Source organism: Piliocolobus tephrosceles, chromosome 8, assembly GCF_002776525.5.
Source record: "Piliocolobus tephrosceles isolate RC106 chromosome 8, ASM277652v3, whole genome shotgun sequence".
In the NCBI taxonomy this organism is placed as follows: Eukaryota; Metazoa; Chordata; class Mammalia; order Primates; family Cercopithecidae; genus Piliocolobus; species Piliocolobus tephrosceles.
In genome coordinates, this window is record NC_045441.1 from 20,127,216 (window position 1) to 20,151,465 (window position 24,250).

Below are 24,250 nucleotides of genomic sequence, written 5' to 3' on the forward strand. Positions count from 1 at the left end.
AGTAAGAATATGAGTAAATACAATAAACTCTTCTTCTCTTGAGTTTTCTAAGTTATCTTTGATAGTTGAAGCAAAAATTGTAACAGGATGCCATGTGATTTTCACTGTAGGTGCAGGAAACATCTAAGACATTCTAAGTAAGGGAGGGAAAAGAGATTTAAGAGAGGTAAAGTTTCCACATTTCACTCAAACTGCTAACATGTTGACACTAGTAGACTGTGATATATTATATATGCATAATGTAATATGTAAATCAACCACTAAAAAGTCTATACGAAGAGACGCACTCAACAACAGTGCAGAGAAATAAAAATGGAATTCTAAAATAGATTGGCAGAGTAGACTAAAAAAGTATGACAACTGTATGTTGCCTATAAGAAACTCACTTCGAATATAATGATACAGGCAGGTTGAAAGGCAAAGGACAGAAAAACATATGCCATGCAAACACTGATCAAAAGAAAGCCAAAGTGGCTCTATTATTGTCAGATAGAGTAAACTTCTGTTTATATATCCTTCTTCCAATGAGAAAATTACAGAGATGGAGAGGAGATTAGTGGTCGCCAGAGGCTAGGGATAGTTGGTATTGGACTACAAAGGAAGTGTGAGAAAGATCTTTGTGGTGATAGAACAGTTTTCTATCTGGGTCGTGGTGATGGCTACATAAATCTACACATAAAACAGCATAGAACTAAACACACACATGTGAGTGCATTTAAAATTGGTGAAATCTGAATAAGGTCTATGGGTTGTATTAATGTCTATTTCCTGATTTTGATAACATACTATGATCATGTAAGATGTTATCACTGGGAAAAACTACGTGAAGGGTACCTGAGACTTTTCTGTACCATTTTGCAGCTTCCTATGAATCTATAATTGTTTTAAAGTAAAGAGTTGGTATTCAGTTTTCTTTTGTGGCTGTCTTGGTATAACAATAGGAGAGTAGTCCTTCATTCAACATGACTGCAGCAGCTTGCACTCTCTTTCAGAAGTCCCGGGATTATTAGTAGAAATTGAGGCCGGGCACAGTGGCTCATGCCTGTAATCCCAGCACTTTGGGAGGCCGAGGTGGGAGGGTGCTTGAGCTCAGGAGTTTGACAGCAGCCTGGCCAATACGGTGGGAACCCATCTCAATAAAAAAAATTTAAAAATTATTTGGGCATGGTGGCTCACGCCTATAGTCCCAGCTACTCCTCGAGAGGCTGAAGCAGGAGGACTGCTTGAGCCTGGGAGGTTGAGGTTGCAATGAGCCAGGTTCACGCCACTGCACTCCAGCCTGGGTGACAGAGTGAGATGAGACCCCATCTCCAAAACAAAAAAATAAATTGAGCAATCTTCTGAGAAAGCAGAGAATGATAAACAGGTATTTGATGATTCGGACCTCTCTGGTTTCAGATCACCTGACTCAGCTCAGGAGCTTAAAGAAAGGGCCAATGGACCAGGCCTGAGAAGTGACTATTTCCTAAGAAGTGGTAACATATTTTCATCTTTCACTAGACACTAGTATAAGAATAGAGAGGCCATGGCTGAAAAATGACAAGATCTGCATACTCTGATATCAGAAAAAGGAAAAGAAGTGCCAGAAAACACATAATTGGAAGGAATCTAAATGAGCCTTGTTTTACTTTTTGGATGGGTTTCTGTATTATTTCCTCATGGCCATGGTTCCCAAGCAGTGGGAGCACAGTACTCACTGGGACACTGCAAGGCATCTTGAATTTTAAAGAGGAACGCAGTGACACTGGACATCTGTTGGGCATTCCATCAACTACCAGCTTGAGAGAGTTCCTAGTTTCAACATTAGGCTGTGTCACATTTCTTTCGATGATGTCATAACAAATAGAACTGCTCGGTATTTCTTTTGACCTACAGGTCTTGTGAAAAAGCTATTGAGGCACTAGAGAACTATGAACGTGCAACCTGGAAACCTCCACGTTAGGGTATCCATGGTGTTTAAATAATTAACTTCAAAGCATTTTGGATGGTCACCTGGACCATCTGGTCTCACTCTGGGTATTCTAAGGACAACTTCTCATAATCTGGACTCCATAATGTGGTATCTATATCTTTGCTGGAATTTCTTCCTGACATCGCAGAGTCAACCCATTCACTCTCTATCTACATGAAAAATAAATATGCAAGTAACATCATCTCCATGGAAGACACCATCACAATCACCTGTTTCCCAGGTTAGAGGCCAGGGAGTCATGCCTGAACCTGCACACTCATTAATGGTCCTCATTTAATACTTTGCCAGGTCTACCACTCACCATTCTCACTCATCACAGCCTTTGTCTCAGAGCCCCATTTCACCCTCAGATTGCTGGACCTGAGGGTGAAACAGTTGCTGAACCTGAGGGTTATAACAGGTTTGTTGTTGTTGTTGTTTCAGATATGCAGGAGGGTCTCACTATGTTGTCCAGGCTGAGCTAGTAACTCCTGGACTCAAGTGAGTCTCCTGCTTCAGCCTCCTGAGTAGCCAAGACTACAGGCACATGACACCACAGCTGGCTATCACAACAGTGTTTTAACTGGTTTCTCTGTCTCACAGCTTTTCAATCCATCCCCTGTAATGCTGCCAGACAATTTTTTCTGAAACATAAATCTTGATTGTGGCACTTCCCTACCTAAAGCTCTCCAATGCCTCCCCATGCCCTTTAGGGAAAATGACATTTAGGATGCCATTCAATGCTATCTGTGATCTTAACCCTGCCAAATAATCTCCTTCCCCTGCAACCCTTCTCTTGACCTTCAGCCATCCCAAACTACTTGTGGTTCTCAATGTGCCATGTCTCCGTGCTTCTCCTTGGACCTCTGCTTGTACTGTTTCGGCTTAAATGTTTTTCCTACCTCGGCCATCATTTAAGATCCAGTTAAATGGTGCCTCCTCTGTGAAGCCTCTCCTGATGGGACCAAGTAGTCCTCAGAATGCACCCACTGAGCTCCCTTCCATTCTTCCATCATAGCTCTGATTACATTTCTCAGCACTTTTTTTTTTTTTTAAAGATACTTGTCTTTTTCTGTTAGACCATTCTTGAAGGCAGGAACTGATATGGTTTGACTGTGTCCCCACCCAAATCTCACCTTGAATGGTAGTTCCTGTAATTCCCACGTGTTGTGGGAAGGACCTGGTGGGAGATAACTGAATCATGTGGTGGTTTCCCCCATACTGTTCTCATGGTAGTGAATAAGTCTCATAAGATCTGATGGTTTTATAAGGAGTTTCCTCTTTCACTTGGTGCTCTTTTCTCTCGTCTGCCAACATCTAAGAGATGTGCCTTCCGCCATGATTGTGAGGCCTCCCCAGCCATGTGGAACTGTGAGTCCATTAAATCTCTTTTCCTTTATAAATTACCCAGTCTCGGGTACGTCTTTACCAACAGCATGAAAACGGACAAATATAGGGACCACTGTTTATTCATCCTTGTAATCTTAGAGTACCCAGTCCTCTGTATCTCAGAACACCCATGTGCCTGACACACAAGGTTATTCAACAAACATTATAGAGAATAATGAGGGTCTATCTCACATTCTCTCCTCTGTCCTGGTGCACATTTGGTGCCATGTCTGGTTGTGCACTGATCACACTGATTTTCAGTCGTTTTCCCCACTAAACCACGAGCTCCTTGTGGGTAGGGGAAGACCCATAAAAGCAGCAGTAACAACTATTTATTAACTGCCTATTTCACTTCAGGTTCCCTTCTAAGTTCTTTCTTTCTACTTTTTCCTTCCTTCTTTCCTTCCATCCTCCGTCCTGCTCTTCTCTTTTCTCTTTCTCTCTCTCTCTTTCTTTCTTGATGGAGTCTCGCTCTGTCGCCCAGGCTGGAATCCTTCTAGCTACTTTAAATATGTTACTTTTAATCTTGATAATGGCCTTGAAAGCAATACTATTAGTATCAATTTTGAATAAGGATATGAGAGATCTAATTAGAGAGAACAGAGAGACAGAGAGAGAGGAACAGGGAGTCTAGGAGAGTGGTTTAAAATCAGTACAGTTCCAGTAACCCACTGGAACAAAAAATAGAATTCCTGAGTCCACACTGATAAATAAATATATAAATGGGAGGTAAGGGAGGGCTTTTGTTTATAGTAGAATGCTGAAGGTAAATGTGGAAGGAGTGGTACAGTTACAAAAATCAATATTTTACAATCAATAAAACATTTTATCAGGCAGGAACCATCAATAAGGGCTAAATCTATGGGGAAATTTTGGTAAGAAGCGAGATACTGCATTGTCTTACGGTACCTTTTCATAGATAGCTTATTAGGTGCAAAGGAGAGAAACAGAAGAACTGGGTAAAAGTAGTTGGCTGAACAAAATCGTCACCACTAATGAGGGAGACACGGACACCAGGTACCAAGTGTGACACTCTGAAAAGGACACGTCGCCAACGCAGTATTCCATCGGAGGATGTACAACCTCAATCTAGCCACAAGGAAAAATCAGGCAAATATAAAACAAAAAACATTTCTTTTCCTTTGTTTTTGAGATGGTCCCGCTGTGTTGCCCAGACTCAACTGCAATGGCATAATCACGGCTCACTGCAGTCTTGACCTCCTGGGCTCAGATGATCCTTCCACTTTAGCCCTCTAAGTAGCTGGGACTACAGGTTCGTGCCATCATGCCTAGGAAATTTTTCTATTTTTAAATAGTGATAGGGTCTCACTATGTTGCCCAGAGTGGTCTTGAACTCCTGGGGTCAAGGGATCCACCTGCCTCAGCCTCTCCTATAAAGTTCTAGGATTACAGGTGTAAGCTACTGCACCTCACCAAGAAATATTTCTATTAAAAGAAAGGGAAGGGGGGAAACTGTATTCTTTTAAAATAGCAACATCATAAAAGACAAAGGAAGACTGTGGAAATGTTCCAAATTGAAGGTGACTACAGAGACATGAGAAGAAAATGTAGTATCTGCCTAGATTAGGGGTTGGGTAACTGTGGCTGGTAGGCCCAATCTGGCCACATTTAGCTCACAAACCTGTTTTAAGGACAGTCTTTGCATTTTTAAGAGATTGTAAAATGAGTAAACAAGCAAAGAATATCTGACAGAGACTATATGTGCCTTGCAAACCTCAAATATTTACTTTATATAAAAATTCAAATATTTACTTTATATCTTTTTTTTTTTTTTTTTTTTTTTTTTGAGATGGGGTCTCACCCTGTCACCCAGGCTGGAGTGCAGTCGCCCAGGCTCGACTCACTGCAACCTCCACCTCCCGGGTTCAAGCGATTCTCCTGCCTCAGCTTCCTGAGTACCTGAGATTACAGGCCCCTGCCACCACACCCAGCTAATTTTAGTATTTTTATTAGAGATGGGGTTTCGCTATGTTGGCCAGGCTGGTCTCGAACTCCTGACCTCAAGTGATCTGCCCGCCTCAGCCTTCCTCCCAAAGTGCTGGGATTACAGGCATAAGCCACCGCACCCGGCCCATATTTTCTTTATAAACAAAGTTTGCTGACTCCTGCAGAGTAGATCCTGAACTGGAGGGGGAAATGCTATAAAGGACATTACAAGTTGAACTGACAAAATGTGAATATGGATGGTAGATTAAAGTCATGTATCAGTTTACAGTTTTGAAGTTGATAACTGTATTGTGGTTATAAGAGACAATATTCCTAGTCTTAAGAAATTCACGGCCGGGCGCGGTGGCTCAAGCCTGTAATCCCAGCACTTTGGGAGGCCGAGGCGGGCGGATCACGAGGTCAGGAGATCGAGACCACCCTGGCTAACATGGTGAAACCCCGTCTCTACTAAAAAAAAACAAAAAACTAGCCGGGCGAGGTGGCGGCGCCTGTAGTCCCAGTTACTCGGGAGGCTGAGGCAGGAGAATGGCGTGAACCTGGGAGGCAGAGCTTGCAGTGAGCTGAGATCTGGCCACTGTACTCCAGCCTGGGCGACAGAGCGAGACTCCGTCTCCAAAAAAAAAAAAAAAAAAGAAATTCACACTGAAACATTTAGGGCAAAGGACCATGACCAATGCAACATTTCCTCAAATGGCTCAGAAAAGACAGATATGTGCATGTGTATGCTGGGGGGCGGGGAACCGGGGGCGGGGGTGCAGAAGGGAGGGAGAGAGAGGGAGAGAGAACAAGAGCACAAGAGAGAGAGCAAGAGAACAAGCAAATGGCAGAAAAATGGTAACAGGTGATTTGGCAAATCTGTGTCCTTTGTTCTATTTTTATCATTGTACTTTTTTGTAAATTTGAAATAATTTCCAAGTTTAAAACAAAAGAAAAAGAAAGAAGGAAGGAAAGAAGGGAATACAGGCTCTGGAGTCAGATGCCAGGGCTTAAATCCCATTTCTCCCCCTTACTGGCTGTTTCATCTTGGGCAAGTTACTGAACCCCTTGATGTGTCAATTTCTCATCCATAAGACAGAGGTCAGGCTGGGCGTGGTGGCCCATGCCTGTAATCCCAGCACTTTGGGAGACTGAGACAGGCGTACCACTTGAGGTCAGGAGTTCAAGACCAGCCTGGCTAACATGGTGAAACACCATTTCTACTGAAAATACAAAAATTAGCTGGGTGTGGTGGCTCACGCATGTAGTCCCAGCTACTCAGGAGGCTAAGGCAGGAGAAGCGCTTGAAGCGGGGAGGCAGAGGTTCCAGTGAGCCGAGGTTGCATCACTGCACTCCAGCCTGTGCAACAGAGCAAGATTCCATCTTTAAAAAAAAAAAAAAAAAAGGCAGAGGTCTCCATAGTACCTACCTTACAGGGATGCTGTGAGGATTTAAAAATACACTTGACGGTGTCTGTCACACATTAAGCATTTGCCAAATTAGGTGGTTTTATAGAAATAAAAATAACTGAAGCAGCAATAACTGAATCATGCTATGAGCTAGGTGCTGTGTTAAGTGTTTCATAGCAATGGCCTTGGCTAGCAATGTGCCCATTTTCCAGATGAAAAGCTAAAAAGAGACAAGGGCCAAGATTAAAGCCCTCTAATCAATCTGACTCCACATATAATCTCTTCTCATTCATCACACTACAGAAAGATGAAAGAACTTGCACAAAGTCACCTAGTTAACAAGTGGTGGTGTAAGATTTGTGCCAAGTCTACTTTGCAATTAACCCTGTGGCTTTCCATTCTTCATGTCTGAGCACTGAATCCCTTGTTGTACAGCCTGGTGTCCAGAACTCAGCAGGCACTCAATAAACACTCGAAGAACTGAATTGGCTTGAATGAGACGGTTTGCTATCTATTTCCTCTATCCTCATGGGAAGACAGAAGAAATCTTACAGACTTAAGGAAAATATTAGACTAAAATTAAATTGTCCTGTTTTAAATGTTCCTTTGAATACTGCCAATGGTTTCGAAAGATGCCCTGTAGTATACAAAAGATCAATGGACTAGAGGGAGAGAAGGCTGTGATTCCAGTTTGACACAGCCATTTAAGCCAGTCTCTTCACCGTCCAGACCTCAGTTTCCATATGGAAAAAGTGAGAGGGTTAAATCACATATTTCAAACACCTCAGGAGAGATCTGATCCTAGGCTTGACTTCATTTCTAGAAATAATCTTCTAAATGCAACATACAGAACGCAATCACAGGTAACAAGGCACGGGAGAAGACAAGGCAACATGAATGAGAACCTGCAGAAATGACAGACAACAGACACACGGCCACAGAAACTTTAGACATTGGAATTATCAGATGCAAGCCATAAAGCAACTCACTTCCAGTACTCAAGAAGATAAAACCCAAGCTTGAAAACTTCAGCAGAGAAATAGAAATTACACAAAATAGCATTTTTGAAATAAACAAACCAAGCAGAAATTACACAATTAAAAAACATGAAATCTATAATTAAGAAATTAATGGTTGAATTTAATAGCATAGGAGACACAGCTGAAGCAAAACTTAGTGAACTGGAATATGAATCCATAGAAACTACCCAAAATGAAATATGGAGAGATGGAGAGACAAAAGCAAAAAAAAACAAATGAGAAGGCAAGAGATACAAAAAAATAAATATAGTGACGTCTAACATATGTTTAATTGGAGTCCCAGAGGAGAAAATATAATGAGAAAGAATATGTATTTAAAGAAATAAAGACTAAGAAATTTTCCAGAACTTCTCCAGAAAATTAACAAATTATTTCAGTGGCCCACTTCTATCAAGAACTGGATTTTTCCTTTGCTAAGAGTTATTTACTTAAGAAAGATACTAGATTCATGTACTTGTTCTATCTAATAAAAGGACTAAAGGGGAAAAATGGAAATAGTGTTATAAACTAAAATCCCAAACAAAATCCTCCAGATGCCAAGATTCAAGCAATCTAAAATTTGATAGATACCTCAATATTGCTTCTGACAGCTAGAAACTCATATGGGGACTATTTACTATTTTAGCTTTTCCCTGTCATTCCAGGAAAGGACTAGAGGTTATTACAAGGATATTTTGCTTTGTTTTGTTAGCATGCACCTTCTAAAAACTGCAAACCAGAAAGTACTTCAAGATGTCGAGAGGAGGGCTAAACAAGAAGCAATTTCACACAGAAAAGAGTTTATGAGCCCAGCAGACAGAATTTAGTGCTTTCTTATTTTTGTTTTAGGAAAGGTAGTAAACAAGCAAAGAATACCTATAACAATATAAGAGGAAAATAAAGAGAGAAGAGAAGGAAAGAACAGCAGGGTCGGGGGACAGAAGAATCCATGTTTGAGTTATTCTTACCTTTTTGTGTGCTATCAGGAGGCAATTAGAGTGTTCGTGTTCACATGCAATTTCATAATCAGGGATCAGATCCACCAACTCGCGGACAAACTGTACCACTTCCTCATGCCAGGGCACATGGGCCATGGTAAGACTGCTTGCTGAACTTTCTCCGCAGTAGGTAACACCCTGTGGAAACAGTACAACCATCAGAGATGACTACAGACCTACCTGCACGTCATAGAAGAAGACTTTCAGAGCCAGAAAGCCTTCTTGAGGTCATCCAATGCAATCCAGTCCGCATTTTACAGTGAAGGAAGTGAACACAGAGATGATAAAATCTGCTTAGGAGACCATACAAGTAGCTACTGACAAAGACAGCAGGCTGATGCCCTGGCTACTCTATGACATTGCTGGGGCTTAAGTACCTGTGCTTCTTACCGTTGTCACAATCTATGCTGTCTGGTCACAACAATGTATTTGAATCAATAGCACGTCTTTTGATTCAGATTCAAAAAGAGGAATTTTTGAATCTGATTCAAAAATTCAGATTCAAAAATTCCTTCTGAGGAATTCTGAAGGGGTTATCACCCCTTAGGATAATAATGGGGACATAGTGGACACTCACAAAAATTAACTGACCAAGTAATTGATTCACTGGGAAAATAAGCTGAGCTTCCATTTTCTAGTATAATTGAGATGGAAACTGGCAAACTTTTTCCTTAAAGTGCCAGGTAAGGATCCCTTTAAAATAATAATAATTATTATTATTATTATTATATTATTATTATTTTGAGACAGAGTCTTGCTCTGTCACCCAGGCTGGAGTGCAGTGGCGCGATCTCGGTTCACCACAACCTCCACCTCCTGGGTTCAAGAGAGTCTCGTGCCTCAGCCTTCCGAGTAGCTGGGATTACAGGCGCCTGCCACCACGCCTGGCTAATTTTTGTACTTTTAGTAGAGATGGGGTTTTGCCATGTTGACCAGGCTGGTCTTGAATTCCTGGCCTCAAGCAATCTACCTGCCCCAGCCTCCCAAAAGTGCTGGGATCACAGGCGTGAGCCACTACACCTGGCCTAAAATTATTCTTTAAGGAATTCATTTTGTAATGCACTTTGAATGTGGTTGTATAGACAATCATGCCAAAAGGGAAATATATTTGTGCATGCGCCTATATACCTTTACACACAACTACATATACACATGTATTTCACCAACATAGAAATTCTTCTTAAGTACAACTGCAGAAAGATAAACTGTCTAACTCTTTTGGACTCTCTAACAGCCCAGGCATATAAGAGCCCAAAATTTCATAACTAAGTTCTCTATTTGGTAAATTACATAATGGTAAATGATTAATTTTCTAATAATAAAAGATTTGTCTTATTTCTTGAGATAAATCTTAACTCTGTGGGCTCTTCAAATACTCACAAATCAAACTTTTCTCAACAACTTGTTTGAATATCCCAGAAACGATTCTGCTAAGTGGGGAATAACTGGGGGGACTGGAAGAAAGGCATGTGCACCCCTCATACACGTTCTCTCTCTCACACACACACACAAACAGAAACACACACCAATACATATAAAGACAGGACTCACACACACATACCACAGACAATTTGGAGAATGCAGAATGACACTGAATTTTTTTTATTTTTTATTTTATTTTATCTTTTTTTTTTTTGGAGACAAGAGTCTCATTCTTGTTGCCCAGGCTGGAGTGCAGTGGTGTGATCTTGGCTCACTGCAGCCTCCACCTCCTCGGTTGAAGCGATTCTCCTGACTTAGCCTCCCAAGTAGCTGGGAATACAGGCACGTGCCACCATGCCCAGCTAATTTTTGTATTTTTAGTAGAGATAGGGTTTCGCCATGTTGGCCAGGGCTGGTCTTGAACTCCTGACCTCAAGTGATCTGCCCATCTCGGCCTCCCGTGCGCTGGGATTACAGGCGTGAGCCACCACGCCTGGCCGACACTGAATTTTTAAAAACCAACAAATGAGCAGAGTGACCCTGACCCTGATGGTAGAGCCGGGACCTGGATGAAGATTCACATGAGCTTTGCCAAACACTCGACTCAAGACAGCTGTTCAGAAAGATCACTGGTGCACTAAACTGAGATGGCCTTTGCGGAATATAAACCACAGCCACCCCACTTAATTACAATAAACAAGAGAATCTTCTCAGCTTGCCCAGTGATTTAGAGGATTCGTTAAACAGAATGGGAGCTGAAACTGTGCCCTAAAGAGTTAAAGAAACCAACGACTAACAGAAATTCTTGTGTTTGCAGGATGGCAGTATAAGAAAATAAACAACTTGCTAAAATGCTGAAACTCCCTCTGCTTATAAGATTTAAAAAAAAACTGGCTGAAATTGGTTGGAACCACCATGGCCAATGGAGTCTGAGTAGAAACAGCTTGCTGACGTCACAGCCCAAATTTACAACACATTTCATACTAACTCCGCCTGAATTTGCATATGTAATCCATGCGGAAGCATGATGAAATAGACAACTGCGCGTGTCCGAGGACTTTTCAGATCTCCCCTTCCCTTCCAGTAATCACTTACTAATCCGAGAATCCATCCCCTGATAAAATCACTGCCTTAAAGCCTGCACAGGAAGACAACTTTGAGCTGGACTTAGTGTCTCTTTATTAGTCGACTTGCAATAACAAAGCTTTTTTTCCCCCCTCAAAAACCCTATGTCAATTAGTATTGGCTTCCAGAGCATCAGGCAGTGAGCCCCTTTTGCTCAGTAACAGAGCTTAAGGTGAAGAAAAAAGGCAAATAATGACATGATTCAAGCAATCATTATGAAAGCATGGCTGAAAAACTGCTAGCCTTACCCAAGTGCATAAAAAACCATGAAAATGATTTATTGATAAGCCAAATTAGTCATAAAAGTGTACTCTATCTCAATTTAAATATTGCTTATATGTGGATTACACAAACAACCATGTATGCAGTAGCTACTTCAAAGGACTTCCTTTTTAATATTTAAAAAGTTAGTTCACTGAATCACAGAGTTGTTAGATAAGATCTTGTCTTCGTGAGAACAGCTTTTGAAAGTATTTTAATATTTTATTACACAGCAAAAACAGCCATGAAACACTGAGGGGAGATTTAGTTTGGGAATGGAATGAGAGAATGCCTGCTGTGGTTCATTATCATGACTCCACCATTCCTTACAACTCTATGATGCTTTATGGTACTTCCACATAAAATTTCTCATTTTAGCCAGATAAAACCCTTTGAGGAGGCTAGGCACGGTGGCTCATGCCTGTAAACCCAGCTCTTTGGGAGGTTGAGGCAGGCAGATCACTTGAGGTCAGGAATTCGAGACCAGCCTTGCCAGCATGGTGAAACTCCGTCTCTATTAAAAATACAAAAATTGGCTGGGCGTGGTAGTGCCCGCCTATAATCCCAGCTACTTGGGAGGCTGAGGCAGGACAATCGCTCGAACCTGGGAGGCAGAGATTGCAGTGAACTGAGATCGCACCTCTGCATTCCAGCCTGGGCAACAGAGCGAGACTCTGTCACAAAACAAAACAAAACAAAACAAAACAAAAACCAAACAACGACAACAACAAAACCCTCTGAGGGAAGCAGTCCTGGGTAACTTTCTGAGTCAACCACAGAGCCAGAGCCTGCACCGTGACAGAAATGCTCTGGGCAGAAAATGGTCTTGGTGACTTAGACTGGGGGTCACCTCAGGGACCCTGAACTCTCAGTTAGGCGCCCAATGGCTCTGTCTGGTGTTCTCTCTGCTGCGACCGCCCCACTTCATCCTACCCTCTAGTCTACTGATGGCTTGCCCTGACTTTATTCCTGAGCACAGAATTTTCTAAAAAACTTTCCCTTCATATCACAGCTGTCTGCTACCTTCTCACCTACTCTCACCCTCACCCCCAACTCCATTTATCTGAAGCAGCAACTTCTTCGCCCAAAACTCTGAATAAAGAACAGTCTGAAGAAAACAGATGGGTACAGTGTGGTGATGGAAAAGCCAAGTCACTCACACCAGAATCTGCAGGCTGAGGAGTGTCAAGCAGACCCCAAGAATGTTCGTGAAGAACAGGATCATTTATGCATCTTTGGAGTTTGCAGTGAAAAGCATAACCCACACTTTTACAACCTGGTGGCTTTCGGACCCACCCCACTGCCCTAGGAGATGGGGGCTGCTATACTGTGGATATCTGAGCCTTCAAACCTCATGCTGAAATGTGATCCCCAGTGTTGGGGGTGGAGCCCAATGGGAGGTGTTTGGGTCACAAGGGCAGTGTCCATCTGTCTGTCTCTCTGTCTGTCCATCTGTCTCTTTCTCTGCCTTCTGCCATGATTGAAAGCGGCCTGTGGCCCTCACCACAAGCAGCTGCTGGCACCAGGCTTCTTGTAGAGCCTGCAGAACCATGAGCCAAATAAACCTCCTTTCTTTAGAAATTACACAGCCTCAGATATTCCTTTATAGCGATGCAAACAGACTAAGACGGGGCCATAAAGTCTCCCTCACTGGCTGCTTGGAGAGTTTGCTTTGGGATTCATGGTCTGTGGGAAGAGCAGTATTGCGCTGGTTTGACTACTTGATATCCTAATTAAACCAACTGGGTGTCAAAAGACTCCTGATACTGTTTTTGTTCCCTATAGTTTGATGAGAAAAGAAATAATGACTTTATGATTTTTTCCCCCACAATATACCCCAAATACTTCATTCCTTTATCCTAAAAATGCTTCAGTAACTCCCCTTTAAACCATCCCAAGCTTCTTACCACGGCACGAGGCCTTCCTCACCTGCCTCTGTAGCTTGCGCTAACAATGGACCATCAGCCATTCAAGCCCCTGTCTTTTGGCCATATGCACAAGTAACTCTAGAGCTGGACTGCCCACTCAGCATCCTATCTGCATCTGGCTAAAATGATCCATCAGTTTCTTGAACCTCCATTCAGGAACCTCTACGCTATCTGACTCTTATCTTATCACATCCTGTGTAGTTATCTGTTACCAGGTAACTGGTACAATGAAGCTCAAAACTGAGCCCTTCGAGGGCAGGGACTGTGTCTTGTTCCTCTTGGTACCCCAAATCAATCTATGCTAAATGAACGAAAAATCGAGTCAGACATTCTCCTATGACATTAAACTCCACAACTCTTTCCTAATCTAATACAAAATTTCATTCACATTACTCAGGAGTTTTCTACTCCGTAACAGTTATGAGCCAGCTGATAAACGCTGGTTAGGGACTGCTACCTACAAGAAAAAGTGACTGTATTCCTCATCTTTGTGGGAGAGAGTGAGGCTATGCTAAGACAATCATTCTGCAGGGTGCATTCTGCAAGGATTGAGCATTCCACACAGCTAGGGGGCTAACAGTAAGTAGTTTTAAACCATTTGACAACAAATAATTACAGAGCACTTCCTAGTCTCAAGGTGTAATGCTAGGCGGAGAACACACAGACAGTATTTCATTTACAAATGGATTGTATAACAAAAGTTTTCAGCAAGACAGATGGTTGTAACAGGAAACCTTTTCACAAGCAAGCAAGTAAATAATGACAAGGAAGATTCTCAGGCTAGCAAATAAAGGCCTCTTTAGGCCTAATGAAGCTAAGATACATGCTAATTTACAAGGAATATAGCAGAAAAATATTTTACAAGAGTGGTAAAGAAAGAAAAGAGGAAATCGATATGATAAAGAAATAGCCTCTATTGATTTCGTTTAAATAAATGTGCTTAATGGAAAGCAATCTAAAAACTTAACTGAATTTGGGCATACATTACCCCATTGAATTCTCAAAACAAACTTATTAAAGAGACATTCTTATTCTAATTTTAATATTGACAGAATTTAGGCTCAAAGAGGATGAATAACCTGTCCTAGGCTACACTGGCACATTTTAGGTAGGTATCAAAACTGGGCACTGCCTCTCGCCCCACGAGACTCCAGTAAGTGCAGACTATGGGAGACCCCAGATCTGACATGCACACATGCACACACACAAACACAACACACACACATGCACACAAACACCACACACATGCACATACACACAACATACACACACATGCACACGCCACACACATGCACAAGCACAACACACACACATATGCATACACCTAACACACACAACACATGCACAAACATGCACACACACAAAACACACACACACACACACCACACACATATACACACCACACACACACACACATACACGCATCAGGGAGGAAAGATGCTGAGGGCATGCCTGGCCATGACGCCACTCCCGCATTTACAATCACCCTTCCTGACCCAAGGGTGTTCATGCTACCATTTCTATGACCAAAGTTAAGATGATTTTTCCTTTGACTCACAAATGAGAAACTGCACACAGGGTAGATAGAAAAAGGAAGGCAGAGTTTCCTAAATCCAATTAGGTTAGTGCTACAAGCAAAATGAGAAAAAGAAGTTGAATAGGGAGACATACACATGTCAGAAACCTTCCTCAAACTGGATTTAGGAATTTGTCAACAGTTCAGCACAGTACTCTGAATGCACACATGTACACATATGTGTGTGCTTCCATTTTAAAGTCAAAGAACTTAATAACAAAAAGGTAAGCAACTCAGCTGAAATACAAAGGGTATGAACAGCATTGTGTCTGCGTCTGCAGGGGGCTCGAGGCATATCCATGAATCCAGGGTCAATTTGTATTATTGATTTTACATCTTGGGAGCATTTCTATGACCTTGAGGTACCATAATATTACATTTGAATTCCAAGGCTGTTTGAGGGTAAGGCCCTGGAGAGAATTTTCCTTTTTACCAAGAGCATGGGTATGGAACAAACCTTCCAAGCGTTGGTGTGTCTGTGGGTAAGTTTTTCCCTAATCCATCCTTTCACTGAAGGTGAAAGGGCCTAGTCTTCTGTCCTTTAAACCCAAGTCGTGTCTACTGGGACCATGGAGTACTTCCAGAATGGTTTCTTTTCTTCTAGCTCCAAGAGTGTCTCCCTTACGGCCATGACAGATATGTACCTTCCCAAACGTATGGTTTTCATAACAGATTCACTTCTAAGTGCTTATCCTTAGAGAGGTTTGAGGTTATAGCCTACCATATTGCTAGTTCTTATCAAATGTTTTATGGAGAGGCCTTATTATTATTGTTGTTATTTATCTATTTATTTATTTTGAGACAGAGTCTTGCTCTTTTGACCAGGCTGGAGTACAGTGGCACGATCTCAGCTCACTGCAGCGTCTGCCTCCTGGGTTCAAGTGATTCTCATGCCTCAACCTCCCGAATAGCTGGGATTATAGGCACCCGCCACCATGCCCAGCTAATTTTTGTATTTTTAGTACAGACAGGGTTTCACCACGTGGCCAGGCTGATCTCGAACTTCTGACCTCAAGTGATCCACCTGACTCGGCCTCCCAAAGAGCTGGGATTACAGGCATGAGCCACCAGGCCCAGCTAATAATTTTTAAAACTCCTCTACTTTAGAAATTTTTAACTTTAATTAATAAGACAACAACAACAAAAGATGTCTTTCCAGACATTCTGTAGTTTAATCCTATTGAACAGGAAAAGTATGCCTTCTCCATTTACTTATTTCATTTGTCTTTTGAATTACAAACCAATGCATGCTCATTGCAATAATCCACACAATATATAATTACAAAATGTAAAATTAATAAACCTTCCCCCCTTCTCTCAAATAGATAACTGTTAACAATCTGACATATATCCTTCCATACTTTTCTTACATAAATACATCTGAACATACAACATTGAAAATGCAATCGAGGATTTAAAAGAAAAAAAGAAAATGGAATTACATAATAAATACTATTCTAGAATTTGTTTTGCCTCTTAGTAGCAGTATGCTATATTCTGTAAACATCCCTTTTGCTACTACAGCATCAAAGGAAGACATCTCATTAACTTGCTAGACGAATGACAGGTAAGTTAACAAAGCATGAGACTAACCCTCTAGTGACCAGGCATTTGACATTCATTGCAGGACCTTTCTCCCTGGGATCTTCTATGAAAGATCTGACATGACTGAATGTGCCTCCCTCTGATGTAACATGAACTGTTATTTATTACATTATATTGTATCATCAAAAAATTAATTTTAAGCCAGGCATGGTGGCTCACGCCTGTAATCCCAGCACTCTGGGAGACTAAGGCAGGCGGATCATCTGAGCTCAGGAGTTCAAGACCAGCCTGGGCAACACGGCAAGACCCTGTCTCTACAAAAAGTACAAAAATTGGCCACGCATGTTGGTGTACACCTGTAATCCCAGCTACCTGGGTGGTGGAGGCATGAGAATTGCTTGAACGTCGGAGGCAGAGGTTGCAGTGAACCGAGATTGTGCCACTGTGCTCCAGCCTGGGAGACAGTGAGACCTTGTCTCAAAAAATAATAATAATAATTTTGGTTATACATTTCTCCAAGAGTTTTCAATTATAAAATCTCTCAGAGTAGGTCATTTTACTTTTATAGGTTTTTGCCTATTTTCAATAAAACATTCATTTCCCAAATAGCACATTCATACAAAATTTTTCATCTCTAGCGCTTTAACAAGGCTTATCACATGGAGAGAACTCAAAAATATTGTTGAATGCAAGGACAAAATAATAAAATGGAAATTTTGAAAGAAAACTTTGTTGTTAATAGCATCTTAGCTAGGTTGGGTGCAGTGGCTCATGTCTGTAATCCCAGCACTTTGGGAGGCTAATGTAGGAGGACTTCTTGAGGCCAGGAGTTCAAGACCAGCCTGGGCAACACAGTGAGACCCCATTTCTATAAATACAAAAATGTTTTAAATTAGCCAGGCGTGGTGGTGTGCATCTGTCATCCAGCTACTTGGGAGGCTGAGGTGGGAGGATCACTTGAGCCCAGGAGCTGTAGGCTGCTGTGAGCCATGATTGCACCACTGCACTCCAGCCTAGGCAACTGAGCAAGACTGTCTCAGAAAAACGAAACAAAACACATCTCAGCTATAGACAGAAGGCTTTATCTATTTCCTAATGATGTTCATAGTTTGGTGAACCAAGTAATATCCACCAGAGAATTATGCTGTTTAAAGAAAGCTGTCTTTCTTTAAAAAATAATTCTTTAAAATTATACTGTTTAAAGAAAGTTGTCTTTCTTTAAACAGCTGATTTTTTTTTTTTCAGATTTAAAATACCTGTTCTTTATAGAAAAACATGACTGCAAAAGTAAGAAAGGAGAGGGGAGAGGCGGGGCAGGAGGGAAGAAAGGAAGGAAATGAAAAAAGGGGAGATCCAGCCAAGCTGCTTTATTATAATAGAGGTTTTACTGCAACATAATTTGAGGCAGCATTCTTTAATAGCTAAATCATAAATTGAAACACCACTAATCTCTGATGTTGGCAAGGTTTGCTTAAGCTGACACATATTTTCAGGGGCAGTTTGTATCTTTGCATCATTAGAGCTCTTGCCAAGAGTAGCCTTTTGAAATTAAGAGCAATTTCAAGAGTGTCTTCAGCCTGACCGGAGATAAAATGTTACATACTCAGACAGGAGTATTTCATCTGTTCCCACCTCCCCACCCCTCTAGAGCAACACCAAAAGCTAAACTCACCAAAAGACAGCTGTAAAACCTCTGATATGACACAGAGAGCGTTCAGTTTCAAAGCCATAAACGGAAATGAGCAGAGCTGGCTTTCCCAGACAGGGTACATTTTCTCATCACTTCTCTTGTCTTGTGGACTCTTAGTTGCCCAAAAAAGCCATTACTTCCAATCATTATTTCTAGTCCTATCTTATCCCTGAAATTTTGAGCTTATAAAACCTACGATCTGTTTAAACTTTTACTCGGATATTTAACAGATATCTCAAATTTAACGTGGCCAACAGGGAGCTCAAAATTTCTCCCCAAATATGTCCCCTTTTCCCTCCTGGTTTCCTGTATCTCAGCAAACAGTTTCACCATCTACGCAATGGCTTAAGCCAAAAACCTAGGTGCTATTCTTGATTCTTTTTTCTTTCAGCTCATACCTATAATCTAGCAAAAAGTTTCATTTGTTCTGCTTCCAAAACGAATCCTAAATGCACCCACTGCTCTCTAGCCCTAGTCCCACTGACCTTTCCCAAACCATCTCTTCCTTGGACTAACCACTCACTTGTGACTGTTCTGCCTACTCTACCGCCCTCTATAACCAAGCCATGCTGCAACAGTGGGGTGATCTTTTAAAATCACAAATCAGATTGCATCTCTCCCCAGCTTCACGCTCTTTCCCAGTGCACCTATATTTTAGAAGCTTACCATCAAACTTAGTTTAAAATCCAATCCCCTATCTTTGCTTGAAAGGCCTCCTAAAAGCTGCCCCGGCCCACTGCTCTGATTCATCCTGTGCCACTGCCAACCTCAGCTGCTCTACTAGGATAGCACAGGACCTCCGAGGACTACCACCACCTGCCCGGAATGCCCTTACCCCAGGCTTCTGCTGACCACTTACATATCAGTTTTTAAAATGCCATCTCAGGCCCAGAGCGGTAGCTCTAATCCCTGTAATCTCAGCATTAATCCCTGTAATCTCAGCACTTCGGGAGGCTGAGGTGGGTGGATCACTCAAGGTCAGGAATTCGAGACCAGCCTGGCCAACATGGTGAAACCCCGTCTCTATTAAAAATAGAAAACTTAGCCAGGTGTGGTAGTGGGCAGCTGTAGCACCACCTACTTGGGAGGCTGAGGGAGGAGAATCGCTTGAACCCGGGAGGCGGAGGTTGCAGTGAGCCAAGATCGTGCCACTGCACTCCAGCCTGGTGATAGAGCAAGACTCCATCTCAAAAAACAATAAAATAAGATAAAATAAAATGTCATCTCAGAAAAGCTTCTCTAAAACAGTCAACCACCATATCTAGTAAAATAATATATGCATTTACCCTTTGACCCAGGAATACACTCATAGGAATCTATCCCAAAGGAACACTTACAAAAATATGAGAGGCAAACAGACATTATGTGACTCCTGATTGGAGTATACAAGACCACCAGTGAAATATTCCTGAAATATAAAACAAACCCACACACACATGTACTCCTGAATGTAATCAATCTTCTCTTGATCTAACTATAGGCACCGATCCACAGGAAATACAGGAAGCACAGGAACATGCAATCAACAGAATCTAAAATACAAACATAGGGTATCAGCCCAAGATGCATGATCCATTTTCTATAGCAAAGTGATTTCTAAGAGGATAAAAAAACCCATGGAAGGGGAAATTAAACTTTTTGGTTGAAAATTTTTGGGTATGAGCCCAGCACTCTGAATAACTGTTTCAAAAGAATACACATCAGCCGGACACAGTGGCTCACACCTATAATCCCAGCACTTTGAGAGGCCGAGGCAAGAGGGTCGCTTGAGACCAGGAGTTTGAGACCAGACTGGGCAAAACAGTGAGACAGTCTCTTTACAAAAAAATTAAAAAATAGCCAGGCACAGTGGTGTGCACCTCTAGTCCCAGCTACTAAGGAGGCTGAGGCAGGAAGATTGCTGGAGCCCAAGAGTTGGAGGTGCAGTGAGCTTTGATCACAGCACTGTACTCCAGTCTGGGTGACAGAGCATGTCTCCGTCTCAAAATAACGTAACGTAACGTAACGTAACGTAACGTAACGTAACGTAACGTAACACAACACATAACATAGCATAACTAAAATAAAATAAATAAAATAAAGTAAATAAAATAAGAGCAGATATCTTTTAGGAATATATGCTGAAATAATTGTGGGTAAATGATTTAATTTTGGTAGTTTGCTTTAAAATAATCTGGGCTAAGAGCAGAGAAAATGGGTAAAGGTATAATTGAAACAACTCTGGATCCTGAGTTGATCATTTTTGAAGGTGAGTGATGGCTGGATGGGGGTTCATTAGACCAATCTCTCTACTTCCGTATATGTCTGAAATAAAAGTTTATGTAAAAGCCAACCAATTACTCACCACCACACTATTTTATTTCTCAGCATATTCATGTCACTACATGGTTTTTAATGACTCATTTTGTGTCGACTGTCCATCCTCCCACTAAAGCACTAGCTTTATAAGAGCAAGAGCTTGGTCTTCTTGACAGCTATTATCCCTAAGGCCTAGAACAATGCCAGGTTCTTGATGAATATCGACCATGAAATGAATACATCAGTAAAATTCCTGGGACCTCTAGAGTTTTACAAGGTGTTAACTCCACCATGGCCAACGAAGCACCACGATTCGTCACTCCACCACGGCCACCAGAGCGAGCAGGGGCTTACCTTCACTTCAATGAAGTCAGGATTCCCCAGAAACACGAGCTGCGCGTAGGCCTGGAGCTCGTCCACGTTCCATGCTTTCACAAGCGTCAGTCTGTAGACAGTTCGTTGTTGCTAAAACAAAGGAAAAGCCAACTTCGTTGTTATCTTGGTGGACATCATCTCTTAACCTAGAGGGTTTCTCAAGCTTCTTCAACCCAGGGAACCCAGGACGGGCAAAACTCATCATGAACTTTTGTAAACTGAAGCTGTATTTTGAGGAAAGATGAAACAAAAATAAACACTATGATTGTAACATGCCTTATGGAAGGCACAACTGATACTGACATATATATTCTCTCCCCCATAGCATTTAAGGCTATGCCAGGCACCCAAAGGTTTCTTGACACAGACACACTGAACTACATTTAGTAAGGAATGGTAAACTGACCAAACAGTGTTGCGCTACAAAAAATTAATTCAAATATCCTCTAGGCCTTCAGGTAATAATCACCCAAGTTGTTAGTGACAAGAATTGTTAATAAGTCCTGTCTTCTTTCCTACTCCCTCATTATTTAATGATCTCTTGGCATTTCTTACTGGCAGAAAAGGCACATGGATGGATTGTCAATGTTGCCATTTCTGTGCCATATAACCACAAGAGGGACTGGCTTTCTTTCTTTTCTTCTTTATTTTTTTAGAGACAGGGTCTCACTCTGTGGTCCAGGCTGGAGTACAGTGGTGCAATCTTAAGTCACCACAGCCTCAATCCCCTGGACTCAAGTGATCCTCCTGCCTCAGCTTCCCAAGTAGCTGGGACTACAGGCACACGTCATCATGCCTGGCTAAGCTTGAAAAATTTCTTAGAGATGGGGTTTTGCTATGTTATTCAGGCTGGTCTCGAACTCTTGGCCTTAAGTGGCACTCACGCCTGAGGCTTCCAAAGGGCTGGGATTACAGGCGCACACCATTGTGCCAAGCTAGATTTCTGAAAATGTAATTAGACAACAGGCATTAAAGCCTTTAAAAAGCTTACACCCTGACTTTGTAGCTCCCTTTTAGAACCCAAAACAAATGATTAAAAATTCAAAGACATTAAAAAATCTCAGGACAATATTATTAATAATGGCTTAAGGCCGGGCATGGTGGCTCATGCCTGTAATCCCAGCACTTTGGGAGGCCGAGGTGGGGGGATTACCTGAGGTAAGGAGTTTGAGACCAGCCTGGCCAACATGGTGAAACCCCATCTCTACTAAAAATACAAAAACGAGCCAAACGTGGTGACGCACACCTGTAATCCCAGCTACTCGTGAGGCTGAGGCAGGAGAATCATTTGAGCCTGGGAGGTGGAGGTTGCAGTGAGCTGAGATCACGGCCACTGCACTGAGACAGAGCAAGACTCTGTCTCTAAATAAATAAATAAATAAATAAAAATAAAAATAAGAATGGCTTAAAATCTAAAGTGAGACCTACCCGTTGGGTAGGTGCAGAACCTGTGACTTGCCTATAACCAACAGACTATGGCAAAGGTGATGGGATGTATGTGGTTCTATGCACATGATTACATGCATCTGTAGCAAATGCCCAGGTAAAATCCAGGCTACCAATCCTCAAACCACACCTTAAGTAGCAATGCTCAAAATACTCAAGAAAAAAAAAAAGCAAAATGAAAGGGATGCACAAAATGATACCAATCTTATTACTTTAGTCTATGTTTGAAAACTTCAAACATTTATAAAAAAAAGAAGAAACACTTGAAGTCTTCATTGAAGAAAACTAAGAGATCGTTAAGAAGGAATATTAGGCAGCCACACCAGAAATTCATGTTTTCCAAGCATATTTACTCATATGTACTCAAAAGTTCCTTCTAAAATGCAGTATATCACGCAAGGAAAGACAGAAATCTTCCAGATTCCCTCTACATGCTTATAATTCTTCCAATGCCAAAAGTTAACAAAAATAGTAGAAAACTGCAGACCAATCTCACTCATACTTATATATGTAAAAATATTATAGAAATTGTAGCAAGTAAAATTCAGCATTCTGTTAAAAATTCTGCGAATGCAAAAACAATTCAGTATTAGGCTATACAGTAATACAATTCATTATACTAGTAGTTCAACACAGAAAAACCACACAATCATCTTCATAGATACCCAAAGGTATTTGATATAGTTTAAAAGCCATCCCTGATTTTAAAACAAAGCAGAATGAGCAAATCAAATGCCATTTGGTAAATTCAGTAATTAGAAAAACACGTCCTTAACATCAAAAAAAAAATCCACAACATTCTCCAGTCAATAGTCAACACTATTCTTAGTGGCTAAATAAATAGAGGGGCTGGGAGTGGTGGCTCACGCCTGTAATCCCAGCACTTTGAGAGGCCAAGGTGGGTGGCTCACTTGAGGTCAAGAGTTCAAGGCCAGACTGGCCAACATGGTGAAACCCCATCTCTACTAAAAAATACAAAAATTAACTGGGCATGGTGGCAGGCACCCGTAATCCCAGCTGCTTGGGAGGCTGAGGCAAGAGAATTGCTTGAACCCAGGAGATGGAGATTGCAATGAGCCAAGATTGTGCCACTACACTCTAGCCTGGGCAACACAGTGAGACTCTTTCTCAAATAAACAAATAAATAAATGCATTTCTATTTAGCTGGACAAACAGAAGAATTTCTAGTCTTTCTTAAAAAACACCTTTCTACAAGTTATGATCAAAGCAACAAGGCCAGAATAAGAACTACCAGAGGATATACAAAAAATAATTAACTGTAAATAATATAACTGGCTTCTTGGAAACCTAAGAGAATCAACTAAAAATGAGACTAGGCCAGTTACCAAATAAAAATATAAAAACCAACAGCTTTCCAAGCATACAGTAGTGAGTTAAATATGGACACTGGGGCCAGAATGAATCCCAACCCATGTACTAGATATCGTTACCTCTCTGTTCTTAGTTTCTGCCTGAATGTAGCATTCAGCATGTGGAATCTAGAACTAAGCTTGGCAGCATGTATCATACCAAGTATTAGCTATTATATGCCAGCAATCAGCAATTACAAAATTCAAGAGAAAGCATATTCTACTTATAATTATAAAATGCATCTATAAAATAGCTAGTGATTTAGTTGGGTGCAGTGGCTCATGCCTGTAACCCCAGCACATTGGAAAGCCAAGATTGGAGGATTACTTGAGGCCAGGAATTCGAGACCAGCCTGGGCAACATAAAGAGACCCCATCACTACAAAAAAATACAATAGCCAGGGATAGCTGAAGCAGGAGGATTGCTTGAGCTTGGGAGGCAGAGGTTGCAGTAAGCCATGATCGCACCAACGCCTGGGTGACAGAGCAAGACCGTGTCTCCA

The 24,250-nt window shown here is 41.5% G+C and overlaps 1 protein-coding gene across 1 annotated transcript in view; it reads right to left on the bottom strand.

Moving 5' to 3' along the window:
- LOC111547030 (S-adenosyl-L-methionine-dependent tRNA 4-demethylwyosine synthase TYW1) overlaps positions 1-24,250 on the bottom strand; it is a 256,839-nt gene that overhangs the window by 36,829 nt on the left and 195,760 nt on the right. Inside the window, exons 14-15 of the mRNA XM_023218654.2 lie at positions 20,911-21,021; positions 8,682-8,849 (exon numbers count right to left, since the gene is read on the bottom strand). Of these exons, the coding sequence (XP_023074422.1) occupies positions 8,682-8,849; positions 20,911-21,021 (279 nt within the window). The remainder of the gene's footprint in view (positions 1-8,681; positions 8,850-20,910; positions 21,022-24,250) is intronic.